Source organism: Eretmochelys imbricata, chromosome 2 (genome assembly GCF_965152235.1).
Source record: "Eretmochelys imbricata isolate rEreImb1 chromosome 2, rEreImb1.hap1, whole genome shotgun sequence".
Classification (NCBI taxonomy): Eukaryota; Metazoa; Chordata; order Testudines; family Cheloniidae; genus Eretmochelys; species Eretmochelys imbricata.
In genome coordinates this window covers 254,580,524-254,599,659 of record NC_135573.1, presented here as the reverse complement: position 1 = coordinate 254,599,659, position 19,136 = coordinate 254,580,524, and the positions used below count along the sequence as shown (strand labels likewise).

The window sequence follows — 19,136 nt, the reverse complement described above, 5'->3', positions numbered from 1 at the left end:
GTTGAAATTGTTAACTGTTAACTTCATTGGGAGCAGGAATTAGCCCTGCATGTTTTGAGTAAAAGGACTAGGGTGTTTTAAAATATGGAAGCTTTGGGGGATACAGACCTGATCCTGAAAGATTCTGAATGCCTTTAATTCCCACTGAAGATTGTGGTAACTGAGGTTACTTAGTTGCACGTTGCATTAGTCAGTACTTGAGCCTTTCAGTTTAATATTTGAACAGTAGAGCATGAAATGTAAGACATTTCTGTGAATAATAAACATATCCACACTTAGGCTAGCTAGAATAAATGTATAAGGGGTATCACCCATCACGTTAGAGGACATAAGCCAACCACCAAATGTTGGCTTAGGAAGAAGTACCAGATCATGCAAGTGTTAATATGGAAGAGCTGTATTTAGAGGGATGAGTTACCCCTATGCTTGTGAGGGGGAAAAAAACCACTTCAAAGTGCTAGTACATTGGCAAATAGTTCTACAGTAATGGAGGGTGTTTTGGAAAATGCATTGTCTTAGGGCTTGTCTACACTGGCAATTAACAGCGCTGCAACTTTCTCACTCAGGGGTGTGAAAAAACACCCCCGTGAGCGCAGCGCTGGGTGCTACGCCTCTCGTGGAGGCGACCACACAAGGCACGTTACACAAGGCGACCACACAAGGCACGGCAGCGCTTTAGCATTGCCAGTGTAGACTAGCCCTTAGGTGGTTGCTCCTTTTTGAAGTCTTCCTAGCAGGAATAGCTGTTTTTAAAATGTAGTTATCTGGCAGTACAACATGAAATGTACCGTCTTCATAAATGTAATTTGTTTTGCCTATTAATCATGCTCTGTTTTTCAGAAAAAACACTTGAAGAGCAAGGTATAATGCACAATGTAAAGGTCATGGTGCTTGAGCTAAGACAGAGTGAAGAGGATACCAAAAAAAAAGTTCAGGAAGAAGAAATGCAACGTGAAGAAGAGACCATGAAGGAGAAAGAAAGAAAGGAAAGGATGAAAAGAACTAAGAAAGGTTTAGAAATACTGGCAACGAGAGGTATGGGATTTTTACTCTTACGTGCAGTAGAAAACAGCAGAATGAGTTTAAAAAAAAACCCACTTCTATTTAAAAAAAACAAGGCAAAGTGGAAAGATTAGTATAACTTTGGGTTGTGATCTAATCACATCTAAACAAGGTCAAGCCTTGTCAGTACTTGGATGGGAAACCTCCAAGCAAAACCCAAGCGCTGCAGGAAGTGGACTTGGTGATTCATTCATTCCTAAATTGATGCGGAACAAATCCATTGTCATGATCCTAGGAGGCACCATGCTACTTGAAGGTGCCATCTTGCAGATGAAATGTGTAAAACCAGTTTGACCTCTTCTATTTGATCTTGTGAATCTAAGGGTGTTAAAGCCAATGAACTGGCCAGATTATTACATTCTGCCCACTTGAAAATTGGTTTCTCCAGTTGGTTATAGTACTCTTCTTCACTTATTAAAAGACCTTATTTGTATAATGCTTGTGTTTCCATAAGAGAGACAAGGTGGGTAAGGTAATATCTTTTATTGGATTAACTTCTGTTGGTGAGAGAGACGAGCTTCCATGCTTACAGCAAAATTTTCTTCAGTCTGGGAAATGTACTAAGTGAGTCACAGCTGAATATAAGGTGGAACAGATTGGTTAGCCTAAGTTGTTAACACATATTTCAAGGGACCATTCAAGATGAAGTGATTCCTTAGAACATTTTGAGTTTTGAGAAAGGTACTGTATGAATCTGTTGTTAAATGGGGCACTTGAGAGTTAAGATACTGACAGCTCTGAAAACGTGCTTTGTATTTATTGCAGAAATAGCTAGGCCAGAATGATAAATTGTGAGTTGTTATGCCCTTCTCTGTCAGTTACCTCTGTTATGACCATAGATGCCCATGATTTCATTATGCAAGGTAGTTCACGTGTCATTCTGGTCCACAGTGAGGCCATTCTCTTCTCCATGAATTTTGATGGAGGCTGCTGGCAACTGTGGACCAAGTTAAAGAACCAGTCAATTTGAAAATAGTCATTTTCAAAATGTGAGTTAAGAGTAGTTTCAGGCACTACACCTGCCCAGGATGCCCTTTTGTTAGTTTGAAGTTTTAAATCATTACTATTTTAAAAATGCTTTTATTTCCTTAGTTTCTGCTTGAAAGACCCACAAATAGAAAACTTAACTGGACTATTCACTAAAGTCCTGTCAAACATAAAAGTATACAGACGAGTTTTCTCTAATCTTCTCTTACAATGGGTTGCTTACAACAGTATTAGGTTGTAACAAAAAATGTAAGTAGGTGGAAATGCCCCTCTGTATTGGGCCTGTTAGGCAACTTAGATTTCAGTTCTTCGGTAAGCTCTTTGCAGGTAGATCTCTGCACCTGCATAGACGCCCATAAGCTTAGTTCCAGAAATACTGAGCAAGTATTGGAGAACGATAACAAACTGTCATTGTACAGTTACTCCTGGGGGAATTCTGTGCCACTGCGCAATGCAGAATTTTCCAGAAATTAATGTTGTGCACGCAGAATTTCCTTTCCCCCACAGAAATGGGATGCAGTGCTGCTAGTGGCCACTGGACTCAGCAGTGCCTAGTTTGCACATAGAAGACACTGCTGGACGAGGTGGGAGAGGGAGCTAGAGGGTTCCTGGCAGCTGCAGTTCCCAGCATGCCCTGAGGGAAACGGAGGGTGGCATACAGCACTGGTTCTCAACCAGGGGTCCGAGGCCCCTTGGAGGGCTGCAAGCAGGTTTCAGGGGGTCCACCAAGCATGGCTGGCATCAGACTTTCTAGGGCCTAGGGCAGAAAGCCAAATCCCCGCCACATGAGACTGCAGCTGGAGCCCCCGAGCTCCACCACCAGGGGCTGAAGCTGAAGGCTGAGCAGCTTAGCTTTGTGGTGCCCTCAGTGTCATGGTGCCCTAGGCAATTGCCCTCCTTGCTACCCTCTGACAGCAGCCCTGGCTTTTATATGCAGAAGACAGTTGTTGTGGCACAGGTGGGCCATGGAGTTTTTATGCATGTTGGGGGGAACCTCAGAAAGAAAAAGGTTGAGAACCCCTGGAATGCAGAAAACTGTGCAAGCCTGGGACCAAGCATCAGGCTGTTTCTCCCTCTAGATCTCTGGGCTCTGCGGGGGAAGGGTACGGGTGTCTGGGTAAGGGAGTCCCCGCAGCTGGAGTGTGGGAGGGAACAGGGACAGGTATCTGTGCTGGGGAGACCCGGCAGCTGGACTCTGTGGGGGACAGGGTGCGGGTATCTGGGATGGGGGGGGCGCTGTTGGGCTCTGGGGAGGAGGGGGTTTGGGTGTATTGGCTGGGGGGGCCTGCAGATGGGCTCTGGGAAGAGGAGTTGTGGGTGTCTGGCCCCTTGGCTGGGATGGGGGTGTTGGGATGGGGCCAGAGAAATAGGAACTGGGTTGTCATAGGGGTTTCTTTAACTCTATTCCCAGGGGAGTTTTTGTGCGTCTGTATTGTTACAGACGTACTTGCTGACAGGTATTTTAAAATAAATTAGCAAAATAATTGAAACTAGCATGATTATGTAGTGTTATTTTGACAAATAAAATTTGCAGAATTTTGCAGAATTTTAAAACACTGTGCACAGAATTAATTTTTTGGTGCAGAATGCCCCCAGGAGTATACAGTGCAGCACTAGAGTATCGAGGATCCGTGGGAAGACTTCACTGGGTCCATTGGCAGGCTCAAGGATCAACCCACACAGCTCATTGCTGGATTGGGGCAAGTCAGTGAATATGAGAGAATAGGAGGGAGTTGAGAACTCGGTTGCCCGGGTTGAAGAAAGTTACAAGACAGAAACTTTGCATATCCGGAGATTGCAGGGCTTTCCCTGAATGGCACTGGTATATTGGCAAAACATCTTTTCATGTTAAGTCAAACCAAGCAAATAAGAAACAGACCACTGCGTTGCAAGCACCAAAGGGAAACTGAGGAAAATGAATATATTTAGTTTTAGTTGATAAAACCTAAACTTAGCCTAAGTTGTTAACACATATTTCAAGGGACCATTCAAGATGAAGTGATTCCTTAGAACATTTTGAGTTTTGAGAAAGGTACTGTATGAATCTGTTGTTAAATGGGGCACTTGAGAGAATAAAGCTCATTATTTTGTATTTCACTGTTACCAGTCTATTAAGTGAACTGCATTATGCACCATTGGATATGCAGATGCTTTCCTCTCCTGAATAAGTTCTTTACAGCACACACAATTTAGAATTTCGTTCGGAAATTCAGGCTTGAGCTAGGGAGAGGCCCAGATCCTGCAAACAGCTCCATAAAGGCTGTTAATGGATCAGATTTCTCATTACACAATTGGTGCCATAATAGAGAACTCTCTCTGGAAGCCACATACATTATTCTACTTCATTTTATTTACAGTTTTTCTTAACAAGATGCGTATTGATATGGTCTTAAGACCACAATCTTACTTTGTTCTTACTATTGAAGGCATTGATAATGAATTAGTGGACACTCTTTTTTTGTTGCAGATGATTATTTAGATCCAGATACCACTCCATATCTAGATATAGCTAACCAAACTGGAAGATCTATCAAGATTCCTCAGCAAGCCAAAAAAGTAAGTATAACATTTAAGGAAGATATTTAGTGACCTTTTAAATAATCTTCACATGTGGTAATTTAAGTATTATATTGAAATGGTCAAAACTGTTTCTTAAACAACCTCTGTAGATGCCAGCAAAAATTGATTGCTTAATAGAAGTGATCTTCTGATAAAGGTGAAGCAGAACTGTGCTCCCGTACATTTGGGAATACTCTGATGGTCTCAGGACAGGCAGTTGTCTAACGTCTGTGATTTCTTGTAGAATCTTTTGTAAAAGGTGTTTGCATTTTGTCTTTGTGCCTAGAGCTATACATTAATTTATGTATTTTACGCAGCGCCTATTGTTGTAGCTTCTGGGTGTCTTAGTTAGAACAATATAAAACAATTTCTTCATTAGATCTCAGTCAGTTTAAATCACAAGCTACAGGAAATGTGTTAATAGTTAACTCGAAGTATTATTAAACAAATATGACTTCTTTTGTGCCCGGAAAGTCATCAAGCCTAGGTTCTGGTAGACTATTAGAATGAGAGAATTCCACATCTGGGAGCCTTCAAGTGAGAATGCCTTGCTAGTGGTCCTGGACGATGAAATTCCAGTAACCAACAGCAAGAGCAACTCGCTAGATCTTGACCACTAAGACAGAACAATAGAGGAAGAGACAATCTCTTAGATTACTAGATCATTCAGAGTTTTAAGAATCATAGCAAACACTTAGAATCACACCCAGAAGCAAAGAAGTAGTTAGCATGGAGCACTAATTCAATGTGTTAATTGTGACCTGATTTCCTCACATGGTGCACAATGTTATTCTGCCCCAGCTGATATTCCTGTATGCTTTACAAAGGCAACCCCAAATAGCATATGTACTGCATGTTCTGATGCAACAGTGCAAGAAATGGAAAATCACTGTAAGGATTTTATTCAGTGCTGAGCACAAGACATTAAAGGTACATGGAGAAATCTTGTAGAATGTTTAGATAAAATAATGTTATTTATGATGCCGTTCATTGTCATAGTGCAAGAACCAGAACGTTTTCAGCAACCTTCACTACTTCTGTCATTTAGTTTAGTAGAATTGAAAAAATGAGATTAGATTTTTGGCAAGTGATTCATGGGATTTTATCATCTATTTGGAAATAGTAGGGTTAGTTGGTTATTTATGAACACTGGCTGGATGCTGTTCTGTACAGTTATGCTCAGTAAGAGACTTATCCTGTTTATGAGTAAATTCTTGAAAACATATTTAGGGTTGCACTTTAAAAGTAAGGCAGGTGAAATATGTCATGTATCAGTAGCAATCATTGTTTTCAATAAATTGGACAACACAAATGACAAATACATGGGAAGAAGCGTTAAATGATGGGAGATAATATGGCTTGATGAAGTGTTTTTCCATGGACAACAAATAATGTAAGTTATTTTCTATGACATTTCTTTTTAATTGTGAACATAATAAGGGTTTAATATATTCTTAATCCATTTTCATAGTCCCTTCTATTAGCTATGGGCTATCATGAAAAAGGCAGAGCATTCATGAAGAAAAAAGAATATGCCGTAGCACTGCCATTCTTGCTGGATGCTGATAAACACTTCCGGTAAGAACCTTTCTGAATTGTCATGTGGCTTTTCAGAGTACCAGCCAGTTGTGGGAACAGCATAAGTCATACCACACAGCATACATTTTACATCAGTGGTTTTCAACCTTTTTTCATTTGTGGACCTCTAAAAAAATACCAAATGGAGGTGCGGACCCCTTTGGAAATCTTAGACAGTCTGCAGAGCCCAGGTTGAAAATCACTGTTCTATAGTAACAACAACCACTATTTTATATGGTATTCTTCCACAAGCATGCCACTAGTGGGCAGCGTTTGATAAAATTGCTTTAGTCTAGTCTAATGCAGCCCCCTTTGGTGTCCAAAAAAGTGGTGGTCTCCCCATATGTTTCTGATATGCCAGCACATTCTGAGGGACTTCCCAAGGAGCACAATTTGGATCTTTACATGCCTCCAATGAAGATAACTGGTTTCTATGCCCTCCCAAAAGGTTGGAGTGTTGTAACTCCACTATACTTTTAAAACTGCAGTATCATATGTAGAAACAAGATAAAGTAAAGATAGTAAAAAGAAATGGAGTACTTGTGGCACCTTAGAGACTAACCAATTTATTTGAGCATGAGCTTTCGTGAGCTATAGCTCACTTCATCAGATGCATACTGTGGAAACTGCAGCAGACTTTATATATACACAGAGAATATGAAACAATACCTCCTCCCACCCCACTGTCCTGCTGGTAATAGCTTATCTAAAGTAATCGTCAGGTTAGGCCATTTCCAGCACAAATCCAGGTTTTCTCACCCTCCACCCCCCCACACAAATTCACTCTCCTGCTGGTGATAGCCCATCCAAAGTGACAACTCATCACCAGCAGGAGAGTGAATTTGTGTGGGGGGGTGGAGGGTGAGAAAACCTGGATTTGTGCTGGAAATGGCCTAACCTGACGATTACTTTAGATAAGCTATTACCAGCAGGACAGTGGGGTGGGAGGAGGTATTGTTTCATATTCTCTGTGTATATATAAAGTCTGCTGCAGTTTCCACAGTATGCATCCGATGAAGTGAGCTGTAGCTCACGAAAGCTCATGCTCAAATAAATTGGTTAGTCTCTAAGGTGCCACAAGTACTCCATTTCTTTTTGCAAATACAGACTAACACGGCTGTTACTCTGAAACCAGTAAAGATAGTGTAGATTTAAGTCAAATGTAATATACCATAATATGATATACCTGGGACTCTCATGACATGAGAGCAGAGCATATTAGTTTGATAAATTAAAAAGTAATTTTGTATGTTACATTTATATCAGTGTGATGGTCAGACTGTAGAAATTTTCGGAATGCACATGATATATATGTACACATACACACACGTTTTCCTTTTCATGTTTTCCTGTCCCAATTCTTCAATGCAGTAGGGAATGAAGAAGGAACTTAGTTAATATTTTATTGCTGTTTTGCAGTGATTGTGGTAATGAACTTCTGAATACAGTTGATAATTATGCAGTGTTGCAGTTGGATATAGTATGGTGCTACTTCCGTCTGGGACAGCTGGAATGCCTTGATGATGCAGAGAAAAAGCTCGCCACAGCCCACAAATGCTTCAAGAGGTGTTATGGGGAAAACCACGAAAGACTTCTCACAATAAAAGTATGCTGGCATGATTTTACTGAAGGTGGTTTTGTTTTAGCAAATATTAATTCTTTGTTCCAGTATTTCAAAACTTTTTTAGGAATATAAAGTTCTCATATGTCCCCTTTAACCTTTACTTTTCACTCTTTCCAGATGTATAATTGTCAATACTGTAAAAGCATTGGACATGCATTGTGAGAATTCAGCATAACTGCTTTTCCCACCTCTCTGTATTATTAATGACATTTTCTTCAAACTGCATCACATTTCTGTCTGATGGGGAACTAATGTTAACTGGCTAATTCAGTATATATATATCACCTATGATGGAATTCCTTCTTAAGTATTACATATTTAGGGTGACCAGGTGTCCCAATATTATCAAGATCATTCCGATATTAGGGGCTTTGTCTTATATAGGCAACTATTCCCCACCCCCACCCCCATCCCAATATTTCACAGTTGTTATATATCTTTTCACTGAGTTACATTTTGAACATACACACTGACAGTTGTCTAGGGGATAGGTCATTGGACTGGAACTCAGGAGAACTAGGTTTTGGTTCTGCCACTGGCCTGCTAGGTGACTTTGGACCAGCCATTTCGTCTCTTTGTACCGCGGTTTCCCTGTCTGAAAAATGGGGGAAATTATACTTCCCTCCTTTGTAATGAGCCTTGAGATCTATTGATAAAAAAGAAAGGTGGTGGTGGTGGTAACATGTTGCCCTAGTTCTTGATCAGAATTTGAAGACTGTTCATATAAATTGGTTAGAGGCTTCCGAAATACTGCTTGAAGTAGTGTTAAACAAAGGAAAGTATTTAAAAAATGTAATTGTTACCCTAAAATTGGTCTCACATTTTGTAGCTTTCTTCTTCTACTCCAGTCTTGAATTATTTGAGGCCTGGCATCATAAAATCATAGAATATCAGGGTTGGAAGGGACCTCAGGAGGTCATCTAGTCCAACCCCCTGCTCAAAGTAGGACCAATCCCCAATTAAATCATCCCAGCCAGGGCTTTGTCAAGCCTGACCTTAAAAACTTCTAAGGAAGGAGATTCCACCACCTCCCTAGGTAATGCATTCCAGTGTTTCACCACCCTCCTAGTGAAAAAGTTTTTCCTAATATCCAATCTAAACCTCTCCCACTGCAACTTGAGACCATTACTCCTCGTTCTGTCCTCTTCTACCACTGAGAACAGTCTAGAGCCATCCTCTTTGGAACCCCCTTTCAGGTAGTTGAAAGCAGCTATCAAATCCCCCCTCATTCTTCTCTTCCGCAGACTAAACTATCCCAGTTCCCTCAGCCTCTCCTCATAAGTCATGTGTTCCAGTCCCCTAATCCTTTTTTGTTGCCCTCCATTGGACGTTTTCCAATTTTTCCACATCCTTCTTGTAGCGTGGGGCCCAAAACTAGACATAGTACTCCAGATGAGGCCTCACCAATGTCGAATAGAGGGGAACGATCACGTCCCTTGATCTGCTGGCAATGCCCCTACTTATACATCCCAAAATGCCATTGGCCTTCTTGGCAACAAGGGCACACTGTTGACTCATATCCAGCTTCTCATCCACTGTAACCCCTACGTCCTTTTCTGCAGAACTGCTGCCTAGCCATTCAGTCCCTAGTCTGTAGCGGTGCATGGGATTCTTCCATCCTAAGTGCAGGACTCTGCACTTGTCCTTGTTGAACCTCATCAGATTTCTTTTGGCCCAATCCTCTAATTTGTCTAGGGCCCTCTGTATCCTATCCGTACCCTCCAGTGTATCTACCTCTCCTCCCAGTTTAGTGTCATCTGCAAACTTGCTGAGGGTGCAATCCACACCATCCTCCAGATCATTAATGAAGATATTGAACAAAACCGGCCCGAGGACCGACCCTTGGGGCACTCCACTTGATACTGGCTGCCAACTACCAGTTGAGCCCAACAATCTAGCCAGCTTTCTATCCACCTTATAGTCCATTCATCCAGCCCATACTTCTTTAACTTGCTGGCAAGAATACTGTGGGAGACTGTGTCAAAAGTTTTGCTAAAGTCAAACACGCCCACTGCTTTCCCCTCATCCACAGAGCCAGTTATCTTGTCATAGAAGGCAATTAGATTAGTCAGGCATGACTTGCCCTTGGTGAATCCATGCTGACTGTTCCTGATCACTTTCTTCTCCTCTAAGTGCTTCAGAATTGATTCCTTGAGGACCTGCTCCATGATTTTTCCAGGGACTGAGGTGAGGCTGACTGGCCTGTAGTTCCCAGGATCCTCCTTCTTCCCTTTTTTTTAAAGATGGGCACTACATTAGCCTTTTTCCAGTCGTCTGGGACCTCCCCCGATCGCCATGAGTTTTCAAAGATAATGGCCAATGGCTCTGCAATCACATCCGCCAGCTCCTTTAGCACTCGGATACAGCGCATCTGGCCCCATGGACTTGTGCTCGTCCAGTTTTTCTAAATAGACCCGAACCACTTCTTTCTCCACAGAGGGCTGGTCAGCTCCTCCCCATGCTGTGCTGCCCAGTGCCCATGAGTTTAAGAATAAAGGAGTAGTCTTTCACTGAAGCACCACAGTTAGCCACACAGTTCTCATTAACAAAGGAAACAAGGCTGAATCTTCTCTTAAAAACACAAACCCCAATACACAGGCATTTAGCAACAGGAGAATGATTCTGCAGGCTTCAAGGGGGTTCATGCAGGCATGAGGCAGGGACGACCAGATGAACCAATAGACATTAAAGATCTGTTAAAGTGAACTCTTCCAGCAGGAGGATAGACCAGGGGAATCTTTCACATCACATTATGATGTGAGAAGGTATTCATGTTTATAAATAAATATATATTTAAAAAACCAAGAGTTGTGTGTGTGTGTGTGTGTGTGTGTGTGTGTGTGTGTGTATGTAATGGATCCAAAAGAGACTCAAATTTGAAACTTTTTAAAAAGTTTCTTCAGTTTTGATTTTAATTTTATATAAAATGTTTTTCTGAATGCCTGATTAAGAGGTTTTCTTTGCTTCTCAGTTTGTTTTCCATAGCATAGTGCAATACATAACAGGATTTAAATAGCTTTTCAGACTTTGATCCCATTATTGGATCCCTGCACCTGTGTGGAACCCCGCTGACTTCAGTGGGGCACCACCCATGTGGATCTGACTGCAAGAACGGGGCTAGCGTCTGTAAATTTCACATGCACAAATCTGTAATCCTTTTAGAAAGTAAGATTTTTCACCTGCTTGTTGAGTGCCATGACAATTAGCATGTAATGGACTGATGCTCTGTTTTACACTAACTTTTTTCTTTATTGAAAATTTCTTTAGGGAAGTTCTGGGAGTGAAAAGGTTTTATTTCTAAGGCTTTACCTCCTTCAGGGAATAGGAGACTATCATAACGGCAAAGAAAAAGAGGCTGTTGAACATCTTCAGAAGGTAAGGCATTGCACTAAGCAGCACATCACATTATAGGAACTCATTTGGAAACAGAGCTCACATGTTTTGCCTGATCTTGCATTCTCTACCCCCTCTTCTTGCCACCTCCCTCCCCCCAATGCACAGGGAATTTGGGAAGGGACTTTTAATATATATGCCAGTGGTGGCATTGATTTGATTGTTCTGTTCTTTCTACATCTAGGCAAATGCTTTGTATCAAGAGCTCTCCATAGATCCTGAAAAAATCAATAATTTGTTACTCCTGGGATTCTCTGCTCAGGAAGCTCGTCTTGGTCTACGAGCTTGTTATGGGAACCTGGAGGAGGCTGCCAGTCTTATTACCAGCAGAAGAGAGGTACGGTGCTGGGAAAGTATTAAACAGGTCTGAGTACTTATGTTCCAGAATGTACATCTTACGTATGTATTGAGACATGAGACAAAGCCAAGAGCTTTCATCAACTCTACATTGGTATTCACGGTGAAACTGAACAGTTTGCAATATGTTGTTGCAAGTATGAAATAGAAATTTAAAATTCTAAGGGGCAAATTCTCTCCCACCTGGCACAAGTGTGCAAGGCCTGAAAAAGTAGAACTGCCATGATATTGAAGAGTTACATGAGGATACTTTGCATCAGTTTTTACCACTTAACTGTGCTCTTTGGGAGCACAGATGGGGAATCCAAACTACATAGATTTACCAGCCAAAACTCCCATTTCAGGGTTGGCTGGTATGACACCTCAGAGGCTGCAGTTGTGGCCACAGAGTAGCTACTCACAGTGCTGCACATTCTGGCTTTGGATTGGGAATGCGGGGGAGAAGAATATTTGCTTTGTAAGGGAAGGGGGAGGATGGGAATTTGGCACAATATGTTTCTAATTTTAGACCGTTATTTAAACTATGATACAGGAGTAGTCAAGTGGAAAGGGACTGAGCTGAACTCCTTGGTTAATTTGCTGGCTCTGATACAGATTGTCCAACCTTGGGCAAGTCATTTTACTTACCTATGTACCCATCTGTAAAACTAATAAAATATCTACCTCACAGGGATCTTAATATGCTTAATAAACTCAGGCCTGATCCTGAGACAATCCAAAGCATAAAAAAATGTAACATCATTCTGGGATGTATTAGCAGGAGTGTTGTTAGCAAGACACGAGAAGTAATTCTTCAGCTCTACTCAGCGCTGATTAGACCTCAACTGGTGTATTGTTTCCAGTTCTTGGCATCATATTTCCTTAAAGATGTGAACAAATTGGAGAAAGTCCAGAGAAGAGCAACAAAAATGATTAAAGGTCAAGAGCACATGACCTATGAGGGAAGATTGAAAAAATTGGGTTTGTTTAGTCTGGATAAGAGAAGAGTGAGAGGGGACATAACAGTTTTGAAGTACATAAAAGGTTGTTAAAGGAGGAGGGAGATAAATTGTCCTCTTTATTTTCTGAGGATAGGATAAAAAGCAAAGGGCTTAAATTGCAGCAAAGGCAGTTTAGGTTGGCCATTAAGAAAAACTTATTGTCTGGGTTGTTAAGGACTGGAATAAAATGCCTAGGGAGGTTCTGGAATCTCTGTTGTTGGAGATTTTTAAGAGCAGGTTAGACAAACACTAATCAGTGATGGTCTAGATAATATTTAGTCCTGCCAGGGGACTGGACTAGTACAGTATGGCTACAAAATGGTGAATTAGGATTACAAAGTTTGCTAGTATATATACAACCTTATATTGGAGGAGGGAATGTCTCTTAAAGATCATTGAGCAGCACAAATTTGTTTAAAAAAAAGTTTTCTTCCTTCCTGGAAGATTTGTAAAGATTAAAAGAGTATACAGAAGAAACCACATACACGTCTATCAAAGAAGTAATGGATCCATCTTCTAGTAGAAAGCTGACAGTATTCTTCTACAATACTTAGCTTTGTAATGACCCTACTTTTATAGGAAAAGGCACAAATAAGGAGAGAGGAGAGAGCTAAGAGGAGGAGGAGATTGGACGATATAAATACCTTGAAAACTATGGGCTACTCAGAGCGAGCCGCTAAAAAAGCACTTCACCAGGCACAAGGAAACTTGGACGACGCCTTTAAGGTAAATCGCTTTCAAGAATGGTACTCTCATACAGTAGACCTTTTCCACTGGAAGCCATAGAAATACAGCTACCAAAAATGCATGTTTTCTAGACATTTTCTTTTTCTCTTTTTCTGTTACTGACTCACTATGTGATTAAACTTTCACTCTCTAAACTGGTGAATCAGGCTGCCATACTGTCTGGAGTGGCCCATGAGCAAGAATGCCACCCTTCGAGCAGTTTGATAAAAAGCAGGGCACAAACCCCAAACTGGTTTTGAGTTCTGTATTTAGATTTCACCAGGCACTCTACAGCCTTAACATGGAGTCACAGACAGTCCCCTTGGGCATGCTGATCCATTTTGCCATCCAGGCAAGCTTGACTTTGTGATAGATGGTCACTTTACACAAAAGATCACAAAATATTCAGGTTACTTCTCATCCCAAAGGACCAGTCACTTACCCCAAATCAATTTGCACCTTAGATCTCACACCAAAGACAACACCTGTAACCAGCCCTGTAACAAACTAACTAAAGGTTTATTAACTGGGGAAAAGAAATATTTACAGGATTAAAGCAGGTAAGCATACACACACCAAAAAGATGCAATCTTAAGTTCAAAAGGTAATAGAAGCTTCTATAATAAACAAGCTTTTATTCCTTTAGGGCTAATCCAAGCCAAGCAGCTTGGGGAATCTCTTGTTTATGTTTAGGAGTCTTTGCCCCTCAGAGTCCATAAAGAGACCCTAATTCCTTAGGGTCACGAATTTTTATCCTCACCTCCCTAGCGTCCAAGCTGATGGGACAAGCGCTTCTGCATATAACCTCTTCATGAGTAGGTGTGGGGAACAATTGACAGAATCGTTGTTCTACAATGGCCTATTTGGATTCAGTAGTCCTTCCTGATGAGCAGGAGATAACACCTTTTGTAGAAATCCAGCATTTTGCATTAGGTCAAGTTTTTTTTTCCTGTTTGGTGAGTTACATAGTTTCAGAACAGATATTTTACAGTTACAGAGGAAATACTTAAGTAGCACCTTATAGAGGTGAATACAGATAGTATAAGTAGGATTAATACATGCAGCATCCTACAGGCATTCCATAAAGTCTAGATACATCCTATAACAATGATATTTGTTTGACTGTAGTAATCCACAGATAAGCCAGACTGGTTTCCAGCTGTGCATTGGTCAGGGTTCAGTGGTGCCTGGGGCCCTGGCATCAGCTAGCACCTGGTCTGCCAGCATCACATAGGCTCATCCGTTTTTTAAACACAAGTATTTTTTTGTATATTTACGAAGATAAACGCCTGTCCCAACTTCTAGACACTCGACAAAACTTCTAGAACACAAAGGAATACAAAAGTAAATTCAGCAGGCTAGTCTCACTCACATATCAAAAATTAACCTGCTAAACGACTAAAACTTACAAACGCACTCCTGCCCCCAACATACCAGCCCCCATCCATTTCCCCTTCCAAGAAAGCCAATAAATTATGGCTACTCTGGACCAAGGGGAAAATGAAAAACAAAGTCAAAGGCCCTTTAGATGGGGTTCCATTTGAGTATTGCTGTAGTAGTATTGTACTAGGAGAGGAAGGCCCAGCTAGGTAAGTCACAGCCAACATCTTAAACAACCTGAAAACTAATAGGCAGCCCATGCAGAGTCATAGAGCTTAAGACCAGAAGAGGCCAGTTTGATCGTCTAATCTGATCACACTGGTGTGATTTTCTCTCTCTAAAGAAAGGATGACGAGTAGCATTTTTATTTAGACAAAGGCTAATACCTATGGGGACCCTGTTTCCTACATATAAATTACTATAGGACACTAACTTTCAGTTTATGGACATTCCCATGTCAGAAAGAGTAGACATACTAGGACAGAGGTCAGACAGAATCAACAAAACAAGATTTTGGGGCAGGGCAGATTCATTTATGTGGAAAGAACACAATAAAATACTGAAACTTAGCATCTACTGCTCTTAATTTGTTTAACCAATTGTCTTTTAGTATGGGAAGGATATAAACTAGATTCCACTCTCATAGTACAAGTGGGCAGGTACTAGGAATTCAGGCTGATGATCTGCCTAAATTTTCAACAGTGAGATCTGTTAAACACTGAAACAATCTTACAAGGCAAGGAGTGAAAGAAGCAAGATACAACATGAGGTATCACAAGATAGGTAAGATAAATTTACTCTAAGGAACAATATGGTGAGGTATTAACTACATGAGCTAATGAGTCTTTTCCAGGTTCTGTAATTGTACATCTCTTTTGAGGAATACTACAACCTTTTAACTTATACTAATCGCTGTCTCTTTCTGCTTTAGATTCTTCTTGATGAACCTCAGTTATTCTTACTAAATGATGATGATAACGCTGATCCTATGGCCCCACACCAGTTTCAAGTTCCGAAGGAAAGTGTTGACCAAGTAAGTTACATGTTTTTCTTAAAGATGGAGTGTAGGGTAGTTTTTTTTAAAAAATCAAACCAGTGTAATTCTGAGGGCTCATTTCATCCCCTTAGCTGTTTAAATATACCATGTTAGATCTTCCTTTGCAAAGCCACAGTCGTGTTCTACCCCCGCCCCGCCTCTGGCACTCGTCGAATCCCCACTGATCTTCACCTACCACTTGGTGCAAAGTCATGCATGCTACTGAGTAATCCTGGGATGTGAATGCAGATTCTAGAGGACTTGGGTTCTTCTCTGATATGGCATGTTTTAAAGTGGAGATAAAATTCTCTTTTAATGTTCTGGCTCAGGGATAGGAAATAAGACTTAAAAAAAAAAAAAAAAAAAACCCTAAACATCTTGCAGTATTTGGAGGGGTCAGGGAGAAAACCCTGATCTTTCTTGTGTAGGCAGCTGCCCTGCTCTGGAGCTGTTCAGTATTCAGTGTGATGTCACCAACTGAGAGCATGCTGGGGCATCTCCGTCAGTACACGCCAAAGAGGAGGACAGCACTTCAAAGAATCCCTAATAAGAGGAAATAAACAGGCACATTCAGATTGCTGATGTGGAATACTCTAGACTGTACAAACAAGTCAGTCTCTCAGACTTAGGGGTTTTTTGTTTTTGTCTAGTTGATGTACATGGGTTTTAATCGTGAGTCAGTGGAGGAAGCTCTGAAAGTCTTTCAGGGCAACATTCAGTTAGCTGCACAAACACTTGCTCATTATGGAGGAGTTCTTCCTGCTGAGTTGCAGCTGTCAACCGAACAGACCACTCCATCAGAAGAATCCATTTCATCAAAAGATTCTCCTACAGAGTCTGCAGGTAAGAGTTGCGGCATATGACAGATATGGAGGGGGAAATGATTGCTGAATATTGAATAGATTGGATGATTACCTCAAATATCTCAAGAATCGCTCAAGCTTTTAGTAGCATAGTATCTATTGGATAGATGTTATTAGGAGCAGGCTTTGGGCTGTGACAGTGTGCTATCTGCTCAGCAAAAATAAGGAAAATCAGAGGAAAACAGAACACTTACTAACCAGCTGAGTGAGAGAGAGAGCAAGAAATGCAATCCATAGCTGCTAGGAATGAAATGACTGCTTTAAAACAAACGAGGAGGACTTGTGGCACCTTAGAGACTAACAAATTTATTTGAGCCTAAGCTTTCGTGGGCTAAAACCCACTTCATTGGATGCATGCAGTGGAAAATACAGTAGGTAGATAGATAGATACACAGAGAACATTAAAAAATGGGTATTGCCATACCCACTACTATGAGAGTGATCAGTTAAGGTGAGCTATTATCAGCAGGAGAAAAAAAAACTTTTGTAGTGGTAATCAGGATGTCCCGTTTCCAACAGTTGACAAGAAGGTGTGAGTAACAGCAGGGGGAGAAAATAAGCATGGGGAAATAGTTTTACTTTGTTTAATGACCCATCCACTCCCAGTCTCTATTCAAGCCTAATTTAATTAAACTGTTTCCCCGTGCTTATTTTGAATCCCAATGCTAAAGAATCTCTTGCCCCCTACACTCCACCAATAATATCAGCTTCCACCATCCATTTGTACCATCAAAGGGGAGATGTGGAAGACCACCCTTCCCAAACTAGTCCATAAAACAATTATCCTTTCCTCCTTCAAATCCTTCCTTGAGACCTTTCTTCTGTGGAGCCTACAGGAAACTGCCAACTGTTAATGGCTACATGGGTGGCCCATGGGACTTGCCAATGTCTAGTTACCAAACTTTTATTTTTTGTAAAAAGTCTCAGAACCATCAGTCTGGCCATATAGCTGGCCATTTTAAACCCCTGGTTCAACTGTAGGCTTTGTCCTCCTTCCCCCCTTCCATAGTAGTGTTTGTTACACCCGCCTGATGTGTCTTGTCCTAAATTAGATCGTAAGTTCTTCAGGGCAGAAACCATGGCATCGTATGTGTTTGTACAGCACCTACCACTATGGGAACCCCAATCCTGAATGGGGCCTTTGGGTACTACCATCATAGAAGCAATAGTATGCTATGGACTTCATGTGAGTTATGGTCAGAACAGTGATGAAAATGGCACATCCTAATTAAGAGTATGTCTATGCTTAAAACACTACAGCGGCACAGCCGCAATGCGTCAATGTAGACACTCGCTACAGTGACGGTAAAGCTTCTTCAGTTGCTGTAGGTAATCCATCTCCCCAAAAAGCGGGAGTTAGGTCAGTGGAAGAATTCTTCCATGCCCTGTCTACAGTGGGGGTTAAAAATCTAGGGGTGTTAAAAATCCACACCCCTCAGAGAAGTAGCTATGCAGATGTAAGTTTTTCAGTGTAGACCAGCCCTAAGAGCTGCTCCTTGCTGAGACCTATCTCAGGGAGTACAAGGACTAGAAATGTTATTAGGCCCTGTGCAAAGGAGGGGAGAGAGCTTACATCATCTCTTCTTTTTCTCCCCTCCACCATCTCCCTAAGTAGTCACAGTTTAACCCCAACTTATTACAATGCTACCTAATGTACAATTAAGGCTTTTCTTACTGCTTAGAAGAATTAGTGCATCTCTCCCCAGACATCCTTTGGTGCAAGATAATTTTAAACTAGTTCTCCAGTGAAAGGTTTATAAAATTAGTGGTGTTGGCAAAAGAGAGTTTCATGGGAAGTTGACTTTTTCAAAGAAAAGATTATTTTTATCTTTTTGTTTTGTTTGTTTGTTTAGGTACTTCTAGTTCATCAACGGATGAAGACATGGAAACAGATGTAGTCAATGAAATCTTAGAGGATATTCCAGAACACGAGGAAGATTATCTGGATTTAACTCTGGAAGAGGAAGAACAGGTTATTAAAGAATACTTAACCTATATGCATGAGGAACAACCCTGAAAATTCATTACCCACCATTCAGTTACATGAAATTACTTTGGCTACATATTACATTTTGGACTCTTGAGTTTGGATTTAGATACCTATATCCTCAAGCTTATCTTTTGCCAAAAGCCTTACATTCAGTTAAATTATAGATTAATTATTTAATTATCAATTAATTATAACAGTGCTCAAAATCTGCTTTTTTTTGGTTTATTATAATTTGTCATAATCAGCATAATGATGAAGCAGAAACAAATATTTTTCTGAAAAACACTGTTTAGTAGAGAGTTGAATATATATTTATATGGGTGTGAAATTAGCCCATTTAATTAATATAGCAAATAAAAGCATTTTACAGCATTTTGCACCATCTGTTTTAAAACAAAATCTACGTTTGTAAATCAGAAACCTAGTTAATACATTTATAGAGCTGTCAGTTTACAAAACCAATTTCCTTCTCTTTGAAGTACTGTTCTCCAAAAATCACTTACAGATCTGTTGTGTATGAACTGATGATATCTTTTCTTGTCTCTGTTCATGTCAGATGTTGCAACAGCAACTAATAAAAATAAACATATGGCACACCTTG

General features: G+C 40.7%; 1 protein-coding gene across 3 annotated transcripts in view; it reads left to right on the top strand.

Annotated features, from left to right (window-relative positions):
* Positions 1 to 19,136, top strand: part of NUB1 (negative regulator of ubiquitin like proteins 1) — a 35,325-nt gene extending 16,189 nt beyond the window's left edge. For all 3 annotated transcript variants that reach the window (XM_077808404.1, XM_077808405.1, XM_077808406.1), the window contains 10 exons: positions 841 to 1,035; positions 4,517 to 4,605; positions 6,080 to 6,186; positions 7,606 to 7,792; positions 11,078 to 11,185; positions 11,388 to 11,540; positions 13,120 to 13,266; positions 15,578 to 15,679; positions 16,333 to 16,525; positions 18,399 to 19,136. In XM_077808404.1, coding sequence (XP_077664530.1) covers positions 841 to 1,035; positions 4,517 to 4,605; positions 6,080 to 6,186; positions 7,606 to 7,792; positions 11,078 to 11,185; positions 11,388 to 11,540; positions 13,120 to 13,266; positions 15,578 to 15,679; positions 16,333 to 16,525; positions 18,399 to 18,562 — 1,445 coding nt within the window. In that variant the 3' untranslated portion in view covers positions 18,563 to 19,136. The remainder of the gene's footprint in view (positions 1 to 840; positions 1,036 to 4,516; positions 4,606 to 6,079; positions 6,187 to 7,605; positions 7,793 to 11,077; positions 11,186 to 11,387; positions 11,541 to 13,119; positions 13,267 to 15,577; positions 15,680 to 16,332; positions 16,526 to 18,398) is intronic.